This window comes from Trichosurus vulpecula, chromosome 9, assembly GCF_011100635.1.
Source record: "Trichosurus vulpecula isolate mTriVul1 chromosome 9, mTriVul1.pri, whole genome shotgun sequence".
NCBI lineage: Eukaryota > Metazoa > Chordata > Mammalia > Diprotodontia > Phalangeridae > Trichosurus > Trichosurus vulpecula.
Genome location: NC_050581.1, coordinates 185155409 through 185174269, shown reverse-complemented (window position 1 = coordinate 185174269; position 18861 = coordinate 185155409). Strand labels below are relative to the sequence as shown.

Sequence of the window (18861 nt, the reverse complement as noted above, 5' to 3'; positions counted from 1 at the left end):
AGCAACCCAACACAAAAGAAAAGAGAAAGAATATCTAGATTTTTTTCCAGGAATGCCCCCAGCTCCTTTTCCATCCAAAAGTGGGCTAGTGCCTGATGGCAAAACACTTCTGTACAAATGAATGATTCAGACCAAGATTTCTGGGTCACTTTGAGTGACTCTAGTTCTAGAAAAATGAAAACCAAAGACATCCATCCAAAAGTTTTCTCACCCTTCCCCCAAAGAAGATAAGACACAGGATTACACAACGGATAGAAAGTCACAGCTATAATAAACAAAATAGAATTGAATTTTGCTGCTCTATTCACCAGTCCTCTTTGATTTGGAGACAATAAGCCTCCTGCCCAACAGAAACTTGAGCAGGCATCAGAATCATGACAGAGCCTCAGCTCCTAATTCATCTCACAGAGAGGTGAGGCTTGAGACCCTGCACAGGGGCTGGTGTCATTGAGGGAGGGGAAAAGCATCTGAGATGCTTCTGATTATCAACTGGGAACATCTTTTCAACATGGTTCCTTTTATTCCCCCCTTGCCATCCACCCCTGGGGGCTGACATCCTCCTGCTGCCCCAAGCTCGGATTCTTCTTGGAGGCAGCCCATGACTTCTTGAGGGAGGAGGCTTTGTCTGGAGACCCTGAGCTGCCACGGCGGCCCTATAGCACCTTCCGGGGGATGCAGCCTTCAATCCTCAATGCTTCCGGCCAGCCCTCATATTTGTTCTGATCTGGCGTGTTCTTTAAGAACTGTGAAGAGAGGACAGAGAAGCTGGTCAATGATTGTGGAGCGAGGCTATCCCAGGGAAAGAGGAATACTTCTATACCTACTATGTGCTGAGCACCGTGCTAAGCATTTTACAAATATTATCTCATTTGATTCTCACAATTTTTATAGTTGAGGAGAATAAGGTTAAGTGACTTACCCAGGGACATCCAGCTAGTCCATAGCTGAGACGGGATTTGAATTCAGCTCTTCTGGACTCCAGGCCCAGTGCTCTAGCCGCTGCATTACCCACTGCCCATTCTGCTTATGAAGAACTGTCACATACCGTCCCTGACCCTCGGATCACAGACTGAGAGCTAGAAGGTCCCTCAGAGGCCATCAAGTCCAGCCTTTTCATTTTATAGATGAGGAAATGCAGGTTCAGAGAGCAAATACCTTGTCTGAGGCCACACAGTAATACATGGGGATAACCCTTTTGATCTTTGGGGCAGCAAGGTGGTGCAGTGGATGGAGCACCAGCCCTGGAGTCATGAGGACCTGAGTTCACATCCAGTCTCAAACACTTGATACTTACTAGCTGTGTGACCCTGGGCAAGTCACTTAACCCTGATTGCCTCATAAAAAAAGGAAAATGCCTTCACACACATTTTCTTGGTAGATATTGGAGCACAGTGGATGGATGGGGCACAGGACCTGGAGCAGGGAGGTTGGTGTTCAAACCCCAGCTCAGACATTCACTATCTATATGACTCTGGACATGTTCCTTCAGCCCTCCTTGCCTCAGTTTCCTTATCTGTAAAATCTAGATAATATTATACACCTACCTTCCAGTGTTATTATGAAGATCAAATGAGATCATATACGAATACCACCTCCCAACCCCGCAGTGTGCTGTATAAATTCTAGCTGTTCCTTTTCAGCACCTCATTCTTTTAGCATCAAACCCTGAATTCCCTTTACCCTCCATTAAAACTGACTCATCGTCTGATCCACTCTCTTTGGGGTCTTGCTAAGTGATTGTGGCCAAGCCACAAACTAACTCACTTGGGTGCTAATGTCTCAGTGAGTCACCCCTCCCAGATAACGGATTTCCATTTAAAGACTGGTCTTCAATGCCATCAGTCAAAGGAAAGACTAGTGGGAAAATTGAGTACATTTAGGCTGGTCTAATGTGGGAAAGATTTTAGGGCCCAAGAAGAGCCCCTTCAAGACCTTAGAAACTGCACCGAAGAGGCACTGTCTGCTCTGCCTCCAAGGGAGGTTAGCCCCAGTCAGGAATGGTTTCATGGAAATGGCTGAATTGTCCACAGACGAGGTTCCTATTGAGGGATGGCTGACCCAGAAAGTCTCTAACATTTCACTCAGAAGTGCATTTGCAGCTGGCAGAAACTTTGACCCCAGAGGGTAATAACAAGGCCCAGTCCTGGTGGATGACTAGGGGATAGGGTGGGGTGGGCAAAAATGAAGAGAAAATCAAGGAAGAAATTCACTTCCTAGGCTCCTGTCTACATTCCTGACGTGAATGGTGTTCATTTGTTGTTTCACAGTCAGTCTCTTCCATTTGCAGTACCCCCACCAATGCACTGGATTGCCATCTGTCTATGATTTAATTGGTAAGTCCTAGGCCTGTCACTGACTAACATAACTTGTTTATAGCTCACAGGTAGGCTCAAATTCTATTTTAAAGAGGCATTTGCACAGTCTGATACTTACTACAAGGTCTGACACATAGAGAGTATTTCATAAATGCTTGTTAACTGACTAACTGACCTATGTGCTTGCCCCGTGAATTAGGATCCTGGTGTTGGTTAAATTAAAAAATGTTTAGCCCTCACAACCTGGAGACAGGCTCCCAGTGAGTTTCCCAACTGTCCCTCCTGGCTCCAGGCATTAGCTAAGCATTCTTCCTTCTCCTGACTTACACCCTATCCCTTATACAAATTTTTTAAGATGAAAACTCTTGGGCAGAGGTGTTAAACTCATAGCTTGCCTGAACCAGATTAGAATGTACTTTGGGAAGTGTTTTGACAAAGTGACAAAATATGATGCCACATAGATAATGTTAATTTGTGATTTTATGCCATCATGTATCCTATTTCTATATGAGTTTGACACAACTGCTGTCGGGGATCCAATATAAATATAAGACCCAGAAGGTCATCTACTTTGGATTTTTTGGTTATGTCACTATTAAGGTTCATGGAACCTCAAACATGAACCTAGAAGGGACCTTGGAGGTCATCTAGTCCAGCCTTCTTATATTACAGATAAGGAAACCGAGGCACAGAATGGTTAAGTGACTCGCCCAAGGTCACACAGATTGTAAGCATCATAGGTAGGATTTGAACCTGGGTCCTCTGACTCCAGGGCTTTTCCCACTGCCCTATCGTGCTTCTCTGTTCTAGCAGATCCTGCCTCCCGGGAAGCCTCAGACTAACTGTAGGTTCCCATCTCAGTCAAACTATATGGGGTGGTACCTCTTCAAAGGGACTTTTTCCCTTGATGTCTTTGGCACCTAAGAAGACCCAGCTGTCACGGAAACCAATGTTTTCTGCATGGGTACTTCCTAAGTTGGTGAGTAATTTTCGAGCTTCTGGGTTCAATCTGAAAAGTCAAAAGAGAATACAACAGAACTTTGTCATTACTTGGTACAGATGATTATGTGTCTCCAGATAGAACACAACTGTGTTAAGGATGGTATTAAGAACTCCTCCCCACTTGGAAATCTTCCCCAGCCCCTACAATGAGTTACAATTGCCACCTTCCCTGTAACATGAGAGATAGGTCCTAAGGAGTTGTCTGAGGCTAAAGGAAGGTGAAGAAGAAGGGAGGGGAGGGGAGGCAGGGGAGGGGAGGGGAAGGAAAGGGAGGGGAGGGGAGGAAAGAGAGGAGAGGGAAGGGAAAGAAAGGAAGGAGAGGAGAAGGGAGGGGAAGGGAGGAGAGGAGAGAAAGGGAAAGGAAGGGGAGAGCACTCCCTGACTTGGGGCTCTCTGTCCAAAGGGTGAGGCAGCAAGGCAGTATGTTTTATAGGGACAGCCCCAAGCAGGGACCATGGAGGAGCCAAAAGCTGCCTTTCAGAAGGGGATCTGATGGGATGCCAAGTGATTTTGTACTTACTTTGAGCCTGGGTCATCAAATGAGGCCACCAGTACTAGGGTGTTCTCTGGAATTTCTTTTAGGAATGTCAGTAAAGTGTTAATATCTGTTGGAGAGGAAAAAAACCCCACAACAAGACAGAGGTTAGGCACACACTCTATCTCCTTAATCCCTTGTGCTCTTCTCCATCTCTGGGCAATCTTCTCTCTACCTCTTATTGACAGAAAAATTTCCTATTTTCCATTCTAGGGCCTCATTAGAAATATAGGTTTCCAAGGTAGGAAATCAACCTGTTTTGGGCTTCCATCTGGTCACAAAAGTTTTGCACGGACCTATTAGTTTCTTCAAGTGCCTCCTTAGATTTAGTAACCAAACCAAACAGGTTGGGTATAGTGCAAAGAGCACTGGGCCTGGTGTCAGAAGATCCAGGTTCAAATCCTGACGCTGTGACTTACTTGTCAGGGTGACCTTGGGCTTCAGTTTCTCCACCTGCACAATGGGGGTGGGTTGAACTAGATAACCTCTAAGGCTCCTTCCCACTTGAGATACAATGAAGCTGATGGTTCTTCTAGGAAGCCTTTCCTGAACCATCCCAGGCCTCCTAAGGAGGAGGAAGAGAATCAATGATCCTCCATCTGTTGGGGATTCCCAGCCATCCTTGCCTTTGCTCTCTATGCCATCCCTCCTCTCTCCCTAGGAGTATTGCCTTGATAGTATGTCTTAGTATCTTCGGATGATAAGAATAGGTATGTATGGCCATCCCATACACCATCACAGGGCTTTCCCCCAAGCTCTGGGTAGAAGTGGGGCTGTAGGATCACGGAAGGGAACTTAGAGGGCCTTGGGCCCCAGATCCATCATTCTTCCTCCTCTGGAATTCTATTTGTTATTTCTGTATCTACAGTTCTCACCCCTTGCCCTGGCCTGGTCCCCTTTCCCCCATGAAGGGGAAGAAGCCACAGTAACTGTAACCGTCAGGCTGCATGATCAGTCTCCAAACCCATCTCCTTTTCCAAGGGAGTTTTGGGGACTTTCCCACTGCTTCCTCAATCCCTACCTACGCCCCTTTCTGACAGAAGCTGCTCACCCCCTAGAATGTTCCTTCCCCACACCATGACAGCTACCTTTTTTTTAAAATGAAGCATCCTTTGCATTTGTCTGATCCTTGGAATAAATGTCCACCCTCTTCAGCATGTGCTGACTACCTCCTCTTCCTTCAGGAAGCTCAGGCGTTCTCTCCTCCCATCAGCCTGCCTGGATGCCCTCTGCTCAGAGCTGCCTCCCTATCCTGATTGCTTGAGAGCCTTTGGGATCCTCCCTTCACTCTGGATCCCATTCTGTCTTCTCTCACTCTCACCTCTTGAAACCACTTTGTATCCTCAGTGACTTACTTGTATAAATGTTGTATACTCAACCCCTCCCTGCAACTAAGAAGAATGTCCTTTGAGGGCAGGAATTTGAAATTCAATTTTTTTTCCAAATCCTGCTCAAAATCTAAGTGGTATAATGAAAAAAAGGATGTGTGTATATATATATATATATATATACATATATATATATATATATAATATATATATATATATACACACACACACAAATATATCCACACTTATATAGCCTGGGGCAGGGGGAAGGGAGGAAGAGGGGGAGGAAGAACAAAAGAAAACCTATGAGGAAGCAAAGAACAAATGGACAGCTCTCAACAGAACACATAGTTCTTATGTAAGTTTTCTTGAAATGGAAACTCATTGCTATATATTTTGAATCCTCTCACATTCTGCTGTGCACATGACATTTTTTCTTTTCTTATTTTATATATAAGTTTTAATATTTAAGGTTATAATAGGTTTCTTTTTCTTTTCACATTATGTATTTAAGTTTCAATATTTAAGTCTAAAAGAAAAAAAAAAGATGAGCCCGGAGTTCACGGACACGGATTCGAACCTCTGTGCCACTGATGTTTTAGAACCTCTCCATCTCCAGCACCTAATAGAGTGCTAGGTGCCTAGTGGGTGTCGTTGAATTGTATTGAATAATCTGCATAAACCATGGCTTCCCCTGATTCTCTCCATTAGACTCTAAGCTCCGCGAGGGAGGGGACTGTTGTTTTATGTTCTCAGGGCTGAAGGTAGGACTAGATACATTTATTTTATTGGGAGAGGGAGGGGTCTGGACCTGGATATCATTGGCATAGGAATTTCCAGTGAGGAAATGCTCTTCACTTATGTACATTGGTACCTGACTTGTCATTTATTGGCCTCTTTTGGATGATAGATCTCTTGGCAGTCCAGAGCTTAACACAATACCTGGCACACAGTAGGCACATAATAAATGCTATTGACTAATTGATTGGTGAAACCTATGGATGTTTTCAGAATGATCTTTACAGATGAGGAACTGAGTCCCAGAGAGTTTAAGTGATTTGCTAAATGTCATGCAGATGGTAAATGTCAGAGCTAGGATTTGAATGTGATGCACAAACTAAAGTACATGGAATTACAAAGGAAACTATATTAAACTACAGTTATCCAAATCTTTTAAAAAGTTTATGGACCCCAGGTTAAGGATATCTGTTGTGGCAGAGAGTTGGCTGGGGCACAGAAAATTTAAATGACTTTTCAAGCCACTGATACCATGGCTGCCCCTCACCTGACATGCAGTTGGTGCTTAATAAATGTTTGTCCAATTGAAATGAGTATTGTCCGTTTCCTCAAGTCACTAATTGGATGATGAGGTCTGGATCTTTCTTGGACCAGGAAATGGCTTTCTGAGAACTGAAGTTCTTTTGTTAATTCCCCTATGAAGAAGTCCCTGCCTTTAAGGGACTTTCATTCCACTGAAGGGGTGGGGAGCAGGGATACAACATTTATACAAGTACGTAAATCCTGCTCTGCTCTGAAAACAATTTGCCTATTTGTCTCTGTGGGAAGGAAGTACCTTTTTTAGAAAAATCACAAGCCCATGATAGCTTCCCTATCAGGTACTATTAGCTCAAAAGTTCCTTTTTTTAAAGTCTCCATCTGCAATTCCCCGCCTCCGACTACTGCCTCCTTGCTGGTGGATCATCTAAAGGGAGAAAAGTCAAATCTATAATCTCTGAAGGGGACCTCAGAGGCCATCTGGTCCAATCTTTTCATTTTACAGACGAAGAAACTGAGGCTCACTCAGGTGGTATGTGTAAGAGTCAGGATTTGAACTCAAATCCTCTGATGCCGGAGTCAACTATTTGGAGTTAAAATTTTTCTTCCCCTTGCCCGCACCTTCACAGAGGACACCTGGGCACTTTTCTGGATGTGGGTATCTGGAGGGCTTGGCTACAGTTTAGAGAAAGGGCTGGCAGCAAGAAAGACCTCAAGAGTACAGACGAATTTTTATTTGTAGGCAATTGCCATGGGATCTTAGAATGTGGGGCTTTGGCATCCAATCTCTCTATTTTACAGACGAGGAACTGAGTCGTAGAATGGTGAAGTTATTTCCTTCAAGGTCACACAGGTGGTAGCAGCAGAGCCAGGTCCTCAGACTCCAAATCAAGAAAAATCTGCAGGTCTTGAATGTTTTCCAAAAATGGCCCCCTGATGAACATTTCTATCTTCCACTGGCCCAATGAGGTAACACATGCATTGTGTAAACCTTAAAGAGCTGTCTACACGTCAGCTCATCATTGTTTTTTATCTTCTTAAACTTTATACCAAGCAGATCAGAGGGAGCTGTTTTATCACATTAAAAGGTTCATCTTTCTGGGGCCATAGGCACTACTACACAGTGATGCTTGTTTGTTCTCTCTCTCAAGGGAAACCTTTCCCCGCAACTGGTCAAAGGTGGTAGGGATGGAAATGGTGAGTCCAAATGATAACTCAGGCCCTTCCTGGGGGTGCACAGGCCCTCCTACGGGGAGCAAAAGCAGCGCCAATTCTTATAAGAGATGAGCAAGAAAAAGAAAGCTTAGCATCCTGGGTTGTTTTGTTCCTCTCCGCAGGGAACCGTTCCCCAGGATCAATGGACTGTATTTGTTCTGCAAAACTTGAGTGCAACCCATGAAGGCAGCCAGCTAAGGTTAATTAATGTTGCTCTTCAGCCCCTGGGAGCAGTACAATGCTCCCTCCCACCCCCTCTCTCCCACTCTTGGCCAACCTGGGAATGCAGAATGTGAAGGATGCTGAGAGTCAAAGCCAAGTTCAGCAGCTCTGAGGAAAGGAAACCTTTCTGCATTAACAGATGGAAGGCCAAGCGCTTTCTATGTGCCAAGCATTTTCCCTTGGCTGGGGTGCATTTCCATATTTCTGGCAGCCCGTCTTACTGATACACCGTGGCGCAGTCACAGCCACCATTCCCACATGCACCCCAAGCCTGAGCCCTGTGCTTCTCTCTCTGTTTAATCAATCGATCAGCATTTATTAAACACCTACTATGTGCCAGGCACTGTACTCAGCACTGGGGATACAAAAAGAGGCAAAGGAAGGGAGGGACTTCTAGTTTCCCAGAAAATCCATCTGCCAGGCTGAGAGGGAAGTTGATTTTGTGGCTGATGGTTTATTATCCCTGAGGCATTTGAGTGACAAAGTTGATGCGTCAACTTCTCTAAGAAGCCTTACTTGACCCTTGGTGGTTTTTTTAATGATGTCTCCATTTCTCAATATAACCTTCCCTTAGGTTACCCTTTGCTTTCCAAAAAATTAAATCTGTGATTTTATTGGCGTGGGGAACCGTTAGTTAGGAAAGTTCCTCTACACCAAGGAAAATTGCCCCTGATTCTGCAGCTTATTGTCTTAGGGAACTGAGACTTTTCTTAGCATGCAGGAAATGCTTAATAAATGCTTTTTCATTCACTCATTCAAAGGGAACAATGTTCTTGAGTACTCAGACATTACACGGCCTCATTCTGTGTCATAGCAAAGAGGGGGACAGCTGGGGAGTCCAGACGACATGAGTACCAATGTCATCTTGGGCAAATTGTTTAATCTTTTAGTGATGATCTAAGACTAGGTATAACAAGGGTGCAGATATGCTTTGGTGAATGGAGTTTACACACTGGGAGTTTGGATGAAGTCGCAGGCAGGGAACAGCCCCCAAAACTATATTCCCATCCTGATAGAAGCCACATTCATTCCTTATCTAAGAGTGTGCGGAAGTGGAGAGTGAAGGGGAACTGGAGTCAGGACACAGGGTTCAAATTCCACTTGGTTTAGTGTGATCACTTAATTTTTCAGAACTCTAGTTCATTTCCATGGGAAATGGCCATACGTGAATGATCTACTTCTTGGGGCTCTTTTGAGGGAAGGTAAGGGGTTCTTTAAGCTCATGTCGGACTCAGTGGCCGCTCAAGTTCCTCGGAGATTTCCTTCCATTTATGCCATCTCTGTGTCATATGGACATATTATTTTGCATGCCATTTGCATGTCACTTTCCCCATTAGAGTGGGAGCTTCTTGAGGGCAGGCACTATCTTTTGGTCTTTCTCTGGATCCCCAACATTTAGTGCCAAGCCTGGCCCAAAGTAGGCACTTAATAAATGCTTGCTGACTGGAAGACTCTATAATGGAATCCATCTTCTTCCCACCAGACCTGCTCCTTCTCTTGACTTCTCCATTGCTGTTAATAACACCAGCATCCTTCTCTACTCTCTGAATGTCAGAATCATCTTGGAGTCTTCCCTGTTCGTTGTGAGGCAGTCAACTCCTGAGTCCTCTTAGTTTCCTGTCTCCTGTCTAATCCCTTTTCTGAAATTCACATCAGTCCCATCCCAGTTTAAATCCTCATTCAGGCACCCCTACCCCCCCATCCATGGAAGGTCTCTCTTCCATCCCACTTCCTTCATACTACTTTGTTGGTACCTCTCTAATGCACTTAGCATATGCTCATTTCTATGCTAATTATAATAATACTGCAGTGCCTGGCACACAGTAGGCACTTAATAAATGCTTATTGACTGATTGATTGTCAGTATCACACAGCTTGTTAGTGTATGAGACAAGATTTTGAAGCCAGGTCATCCTAGCTCCCAAGACCAGCTCTCTATTAGGTCATGGCAACCTCTCTTTGTCTTAGCTTCACAACTGACTGATCAATCAGTCAAGAAGCATTTATCAAGCACCTACTGCATGCTGGGCTCTGTGCTAAATGCTGGGGATACAAAGAAAGGCAAAAATAGCACCTGCCCTCAGTGAGCTCACAGTCTAATGGGGGACACAACATGCCAACAATTATGGACAAACGAGTTATAGGTAAGATAAATTGGAGATTATGTCAGAGGGAAGGTGTTAGCATTTAGAGGGGAAAAGCTCTTACAAATTAAAAATAATTTCTGCTCCACTAGGTGGCAATGGAACACAATGGTTAGAATGCTGGATTGGAGTCATGAAGATCTGCATTCATATCCTGCCAAATCTCAAATTTATTTGCTGAGTGATCCTGGGCTTAAGTCACTTAACCCTTAACCCTTGGTTTCCTCATCTGTAAAAGGGGATAATACCTCAAGTACCTCCCTCGCAGGCTAGTTGGGAGTCTCCAGTGATATGACATACGAGAAGTGTTTTGCAAACTTCAAGTGTCATAGAAATGCCCATTATCAGTGTTCCAATGTATTACCCACATCACTGGCATAGTCCAAACTAGACAATCTTTTGGAGAATGTTAATTTCGATAGGAAAGTGAATACTTACCTCCTGAGTACATATCGAAGTATTTGTGTTTCTTGAGAGCTCCTGTTACTCCTAAAGGTAGGAATGAAAACATAATCATTGTTAGCTCCTATAACTCAGGCTTTGTCTAACCATGGCACCAGTGAAAACAGTTACTAATGACTGGAGAAGTTGAATAGATATGAAACACAATTGGTCTTGTTGGGTGGGACCTTCTGACTGCCTTGAATGGAGCCATCCATCTATCCTGTGTGTCCCCACCTGTACTCCCTTCCCATCCAGAAGATCTGATCTAGGAGAAGGGACAACAAAGGTCCTTGTGACTAGATATGGGGGGGGGGTAGCTTTTTGTTGCTGCCCTTCTCATTTTTAAGGGACCAGCCTATCCTTCTAAAGCACTCTTCCCCCTCCAAAATGACCCTTAACTCTAGCATAGAGCTTGAAATGCAAAAGGTGTGATGTTGTCTCCCACACTCTGAGGCAGCTGAACAAGAGGGAAAGTCAGTGGCTCATAGGATTCTAGATCTAGGGATGAAAGGGGCCTCAGAGGCCATCCAGTCCCACTGCCTCATTTTATAGATGGGACTGAAGCCTGGAGAGAGGATCTAACTTCTCCTGAGACCCACTTTTAGTAAATGAAAGATCCAGGATTCCTCTGATTCCAAAGCTACAATGTTGGTTCCCTCCCTGTCTCTGTCTCTCCCTAACCCCTTTCTCTCCCTATCTCTCTGTCTCTCTTTTCTTCCTTCTCTCCCTCTCTTCCTCTTCTCTTCTCTCCCTCTCTTTCTCTTCTCTTTCTCCCTTCTCTCTCTCCCTTCTCTTTCCTTCCTTCCTTCCTTCCTTCCTTCCTTCCTTCCTTCCTTCCTTCCTTCCTTCCTTCCTTCCTTCCTTCCTTCTCTCTCTTTCTCTCTCTCTCTCCCTCCCTCTCCTCTCTTCCTCCTCTTCCTCCATCTCTTTTCATTCTCCCTCCCTCCCTCCTACCCTCTCCTCTCTCTCTCTGTGCTTCTGTCTCTCCCACCCATCTCCCTCTCCTCCTCCCCCTGACACATGTTTCCCATTTTTTTCTTTCTGGCTCCCATCTTGGCAGCCATGCTTTTTTATTTGTTAGGTTCTCAGTCAGAGCAGCTGCTTCTTTCTCCTCTTTCTTCCTCTCTCTTGATTTTCTCCCTTTCTCTCAAGCCAGTGGCCTGGCCATATCCTCATTTCTCTTCCCCTTCTCCATTCTCTGCCTTGAATTTAAGATTTAAGTGGTAGCCTGCTTCATCTTTTTTCTAATTAGCGCACTGGATGGTAGGAGACATATTCTGATTTATAGCCTAGCCTCATCTTCTTTGCAGGGATAATTTCTTTGTGTGAATCTGTAGATTCTCCAGTTAGAGGTGCCATTTTTGATGGATTTACATGTGTCTGTTGAGATCAGAATTTCCCTGGGAGTCTCTGTGTTTGCAAGTGCTCATTAAAATTCCCTTAGAAAGTTTTACCTGAGGGAGACTCATAGAACCACAGACAGCCCATTACAACACTCAATCTGTCTTTTGCTTTGAGATATGGAGACTTGCTAACTGGGAAGGGAATTCTTTTGAGATGTAAAGACAAAACCCAAAATGATACAGATCCTGTCCTCAGTGAGTTTATGTTCAGATGCCCCCTGCTTATGCTTTTCTTTAAATATGTTTTTGCAACTAATGATCATTCATTTTCTCTGCCTCCATCCCTCATTGGAAGAAAAAAAGCGAACCCCTTGAAACGAATCTACGTAGTTAAGCAACACAAATTCTCACGTCAATCAAGTCCAGAGAAGCGTGTCTCCTGCACCTCGGGTCTACCATCTCTCTGTCAGGAGGTGAATCTGCATATACTCTTCATTCCCAACTAAGGTCCTCTCTGGTTCTTGATTCAGGACAAGCTACATGGGATCCCTCCTGCAAACCACATCCGTCTCCTTTCAGAGACTTTTGCAGATATGAATATAGGCTTGTTTTAGGAGCCACAGATCTGAAACTAGCAGGGGCCTCAGAGATTGCCTAGTCCCTCATTCTACAGATGAGGAACCTGAGGCCAAAGGTGGTTTAAGTCGCTTGCCAAAGGTTGCATATGTAGTAAACACTGGAAGTGGGATTTGAACCTACATTCACAGAGTGCTGGACACAGAGTCAGCAAGACCTGCCATAGACATTAGCCATATTAACCTGAGCAAGTCTGAATCCTCTCTAAGCCTCAGTTTCCTCATCTGGAAAATGGGGATAATAATAACAGTTAGCTAACAGGATTGTTGGGAAGACCAAAGGAGTCTCTACAAATCTTAGTGACCCATGTAAATGTCAGTTATTGTTAATATTCCTATGTAACGCCCACAATAGGGAGTCAGAGAGTGGGTACGGGGGAAAACCAGTGGGTTTAAATCTCCCCTCCAGTGCACATTATCCGCACGAGCTTGGCAAGGTCCTATGCCACTATTTATTGTTCATTCGTGTTTGATTTTTTTGGTAGACTCTTGCTCACGTGGATAAAAAGATGGGTGACCAAATCAACAAGCATTTTTGTTAAGCTACCTTTGCCTCAGTTTCCTCATGTGTAAAATGAGGGAACGGTCTGTGAGGTCATTTCCAGCTCCAGATGGATAATTCCTAATTCTATAAGACTTTATTCCCATCTACAAAACCCCCTGAGAAGACAATATATGCTGTAGACAGAGCACCTGTCTAGCTTGTCCTTATCCAAGAACCTGATGGTGCCTGGATTTGGAATAGAAAGACATGTCTGACGGCATGGAAGCTCCTCAAAGGCAGGACTTGTTTGATTTTTGATTTTTTATCCCCAGTGCCCAGCACAGGGTCTGGTACATAGTAGGAGCTTAATAAGTGTTTGTGGATTGATTGGCTTCTACTTTTTGTAATCTCTGGTTTCCTTCAAGACTTAGCTCCTTCATGAATTCTTTCCTGATGCCCTCAGTGACTAGCACACCTCTTCCTAAAACTACTGGGCATTCATTTTGTCCGGCACACAGTAGGACCTTAATAGATGCTTTCTGATTAAGTGGAAAAGACACTGAACCTGGACTTACTACCAGACCTTTCCTGTCTCCGGGCTTCATTTTCCTTATCTCTAATATGAGGGGAGGTTGGAATGATCTCTTCCTGCTTTCAGCTCTAAACCTACAAAGTCCTAGGAAAGGCAGACTGGAACGTGGGACTAACCAGACTCGCCTCGATGCCGAACAAACTGTTAGTCTGCCAGGATTCCACTAGATGGCGGTGTTGTAGAGGGGATGGGGTGAACCTTCACGCGCTTGGGAAGTTTTCAATGACTTTGTAGAAACTTGTAGATGCGAGATGGAAGCCGAGTCCACGGCGCCCTTTGTGCCATGATGATTGGCCAAGAGATACCCCCACCTCCAAGGCACGCGCAGTCCTAACGCTCGAGGGCTTGCACGGGTTTCAGCAAGTAGGAGAACTCTTTGCAAATCTTAAATGCTCCGAATCTCCAGTGGATCTCGGATTTCCCAGCAGACATTTCGTCCCAGAGGCAGCCTGGCGCTGTCCCTGCCGGCCCATCCGTTCTGGGCGGCCGCTCTGGCCCCTTCTCCCCAGGGAGTTAATTTCATGGGATGTTATGAGGATGCTTCTAATGGTCCTAGCCCTAACTCACGAAGAGCCCGACTGAGTTATTTATTTTGATCACCATGCTACATCTTGTGGAGTTTAACTAGGGCTTGGGCCGGGTGCTGTCCGACTCTTTGTCTTTCATGTTTGATTTTTGGCAGATTATTGCTCCAATAGATAAAATGACGATCAAATCAATAAGCATTTATTAAGCACTTACTGTGTGCCGAGGATACAAGGGAGAGGAAGGAATAAGCATTTATTAGGTACTTGCTGTGTGCCGAGGATACAAGGGAGAGGAAGGAATAAGCATTTATTAAGCACTTACTGTGTGCCAGGCACTGAGGATACAAGGGGAGGAAGGAATAAGCATTTATTAAGCACTTACTGTGTGCCAGGCACTGAGGATACAAGGGAGAGGAAGGAATAAGCATTTATTAAGCACTTACTATGTGCCAGGCGCTGAGGATACAAGGGGGAGGAAGGAATAAGCATTTATTAAGTACTTGCTGTGTGCCAGGCACTGAGGATACAAGGGGGAGGAAGTAATAAGCATTTATTAAGCACTTACTGTGTGCTGAGGATACAAGGGGAGGAAGGAATAAGCATTTATTAAGCACTTACTGTGTGCCAGGCACTGTACTAAACTCTTTACGAATATTGTCTCATTTCACAACAACCCTGGGAGGCACGTGCTCTTATTATCCCACTTTACAATTGAGGAAACTGAAGCAAGCAGAGGTTAAGTGACTTGCCCAGGGTCATACAGCTACTAAGTGTCTGAGGGAGGATTTGAACTCAGGTCTTCCTGAGGCCAGGCAGAACACTCCATCCATTGCATCACCTGCCTCTGATACAAAATACAAAGACAATGAACCAATTCCTGCCCTCGAGGAGCTTATCATGGGCAGCCTGGGGGTGATGGCGGACAGAGTGCTGGGCCTGTGGTCAGGAAGACATGAGTGGAAATTTGGCCTCAAACACTAGTCATGTGACCCTCTGTTTGCCTCAGTTTCCTCCTCTGTAAAATGAGGATAAGAACAACACCTTCTCAGGGTTGTTGTGAGGATCCAATGAGGTAAGAATTACGAAGTGCTTCGCACACGGTGTCTGGCACGTAGTAGGTGCTTTATAGATGTGAGCTATTATTATTCATCGAGCCTTTCACAGGACCCTGTGCATAGTGGTTCCCTTTAGTATCTGATGCCACATTGGCTTCTAGGTCCTCCTGATGCCAAGGAAATGTTCCCTACCCAGTCTGTACCACGACCGCTTGTTGAGGAGGAGAGGTTCTCGCAGGATAAGAAACAGATTCCCAGACCCACAGCCCCAGGTCTCTGTTCTGTAGCCTTGTGAAATCCAGTGAGTTTAGAAGGCCAAGGCAAGCCAGAAGGTGGATTACCTGCTAAAGGGGCTGCTCATTTCTTCATCTATCTATCTACCTCCCATCCATGCATCCATGTATCTATTATCTATATATCCACCTGTCTATCGAGCCATCTATGTATCTAATCTATCGTCTATCGCTCATCTATACATATGTCTATATATATTATCTATCACCTTATCTATTTAATCTGTCATCTATTTATTTATCATCTATCTACCTCCCATCTATGCATCCATGTATCTGTTATCTATACATCCACCTGTCTATCGAGCCATCTATGTATCTAATCTATCATCTATTGCTCATCTATACATATGTCTATCTATATATTGTATATCACCTTATCTATTTAATCTGTCATCTATTTATCTATCATCTATCTATCTACCTCCCATCTATGCATCCATTTATCTATTATCTATACATCCACCTATCTAGCCATCTATGTATCTAGTCTATCATCTATTGTTCATCTATACATATGTCTATCTATATATTATCTATCACCTTATCTATTTAATCTGTCATCTATTTATCTATCATCTATCTATCATCTATCTACCTCCCATCTGTGCATCCATGTATCTATTATCTATACATCCGCCTGTCTATCTAGCCATCTATGTATCTAATCTATCATCTATCGCTCATCTATACATATGTCTATCTATATATTATCTATCACCTTATCTATTTATCTATCATCTATTTATCTATCTATCTATCTATCTATCTGTCTTTCTATCTATCCATCTAGCTAGCTATCTAGCTATCCCTCTTTATTAAGAATGTTGAGAAAAATTCTGTATAGCCCAAAGTTCTTCCAACCTTTGGGGATTTTTAGAATTTACAAAAACAGCCAGTGAGGGAAAGCTGGAGCCTGGCATCGACCCACTTTAACAGAAGGAAACCATCAGGAGAATGCCAATTTCCTCCTCAAAGATGGAGTATTTGCCGAGGAGCAGACAGATATCAAAACAAGGCTTACATGGGTTTCTCTAGGGGTGAGCTGGACATTTGCCTTCAGGTCTAGCACCTCCATTGACCTGCTTCCAGAGGGAGGCTCAGAGAACCAGACTCTCCCATTGCCTGAGCTAGGACAGAAGCCCAGGACAGATATTCTCACCTAGAATATCCTTCTGGGACTTGGAAGCCTGGACCTAGAGGGCAAGATTGGGGGAGGGTGCTGATTGGCAACTTATTAGCTAAGTGGGATGAAGGAGAGTACAGGATAACACCTGAGGTTGTAAACCTGGGTGATTGGTGCCCTGGTCAGACACGGGGATGCTAGGAAGAGGAGTGGATTTGGGGGAAAAGATCTAAGCCTGTTCGGCTTGTGGGATTCCCCGTGTCCTACACAAACTAAAAAATTGGGGCAGATGGCTCTTACTCATGGGTTAGCCCTGAGGTGATAGGGGAGGAGAGGGGATAGGGGATGGGGTAAATCTGCTGGGGTGAGGGAAAGAGCAGGTGTTTCCCAAGGGTACCAGTGTGACTTCAGCTGTGGGTTATAGGTAGCAGTGAGGTCATCACTCCCCTGAGGGGACAAAACTGGCTGGGAGGGATGAGAGTGGAAGTTTGCCCAGCCAGGACAGAGAAAGTGGGAGAACACTGGGGGTTAGGGTAAATGTGGCTGCATTGAGATCATCCCCTTGACTATTGTGGAGAGGTTGAGATGTAGCTCTTTTCCCACTCTCTGGCTGATGCCACCCATGCTTTGGGATCAGGCCATGGCCTCACTTTGGAGGCCACAGCCTTGGGCGACTCTGAGACTAGAGGTTTTACTTTCCAATGAGCAAGAATTTCTCTTCTCTCTCTCCCCTTTCCCAATTTCCACTGAACAACAACAACAACAAAAGAAATAAGTTAACGTTTACAGAGCACCCGCTATGCGCCAGGCACTGTGTGTGTGAAGCACTTCACAAATATTATATTCACAACCACCCTGGGAACTAGGGGCTGTTAATAGTTCCATTTTGTGGGTGAGGAAACTGAGGCAAACAGGGTGAAGGGACTTGCCCAGGGTCACACAGCTTGGAAGTGTCTTCCCGACTCCAGGACTGGTGCTTTATCTACCCATTTGTTCCTCATCACGAGGACGAAGAGTCAAGCAAATTTTCAAGCAAATGCCATGTCCATCACTGTATATCTCATTCTGTATTCAAGTCCACTCCCTCTCTGTTAGCAAGAGGGTGGCACGGTTCATCTTTGGTCTGATGAAATTGTGGGCTGTCTAAGACTACCCTTTGCAGAGGAGTTGTTGATTATTCACATTGATAAAGGAAATTCTTCACTGGGAGCTCCCGACACAAGGAAATCAAAGGCCAAGTTAAAAAAAATACATACATACATATATATTTTAAAAAAATATGTATACTATATTTAACATATTTTAAAATGTATATTATATTTTAATATAATATATAAATACATATCATACATGTATATTACATATAAATATATTATATATTTTAAAATCTATATGATATAGATTTTAAGCTACATAATATATTTAAATTACATAATATATTATATGTAATATATTTTAAAACATATATATATAATATGTGTGTATATTATTTAATATGCATATGTGTGTGGAGGTGTATGTAGAAACCTGTATGAGCACGTGCTGTCTCCCTGTGTAATGGAAACTTATTTTACAGATGAGGAAACAGAGACTCACAGAGGGTCAGGTGACTTGCCCAGGGTCACATAGCCAGACAGCACTGCAAGGGTCCGGTGCTCCCAGACCCAGCCCTGGACTCTTTCTACAACAACAGGCTTCCTCCTGTGATTCTCTCCAGCCTCTTCTGCCCCATATCGATCCATCATAATCCCCCTCAGAGTTAATGGGTTACAAGTTCTCAGAACACGCTTCACTGAATCTTTTAGAGAAATGTTGGGCTTTCTCAGCACAGTCTTCTTTGGCAATAAAACTGATTTCTTTTCTCCTTCCCTTTCTTCTTCTCTCTCTGTCTCCTTTCCTATGGGCCAGGCATGACGTCCTTGGTGCTCTCCTTGAGTCCTGCCTGCCTCTAAGCAGGAGGAGAAGCTGAGGAAGGCTTTGCACCATTCTGCACCCACTCTAATGGGATTAAATTGACTTCTAAAAAGAAACAGGCTAGTTCTCCTTTTCCTTCTCTTACCCCTTAATGCCAATTAGCCAGTGACGTCTTCCAGCCTACTAACACTAGTCACTGGATCTCAGACCTCCTGCTGGAAGGGACCCCAGAGGTCACCTACTCCAACCTCCTCAATTTGCAGATGAAGAAACTGAGGCTTAGAGGGTACAAGTAATTTGCCCAGGATCCCACAAGAAGTAACAGAAGGGAGAGAAATTATTTAAGAGAAAAGGATGTTCTGAGAGCTGGGAGGTGGCGGTGGGGGAAGGAGAAAGGGAAAACCAGATGCCG

General features: G+C 44.3%; 1 protein-coding gene across 1 annotated transcript in view; it reads right to left on the bottom strand.

Moving 5' to 3' along the window:
• Window positions 1–653: 653 nt before the first annotated feature.
• The window catches only part of FAM3D (FAM3 metabolism regulating signaling molecule D), a 41524-nt gene continuing 23316 nt past the window's right edge, over window positions 654–18861 (bottom strand). The window contains exons 6-9 of the mRNA XM_036739201.1: window positions 10475–10525; window positions 3838–3922; window positions 3198–3324; window positions 654–743 (exon numbers count right to left, since the gene is read on the bottom strand). Of these exons, the coding sequence (XP_036595096.1) occupies window positions 654–743; window positions 3198–3324; window positions 3838–3922; window positions 10475–10525 (353 nt within the window). The remainder of the gene's footprint in view (window positions 744–3197; window positions 3325–3837; window positions 3923–10474; window positions 10526–18861) is intronic.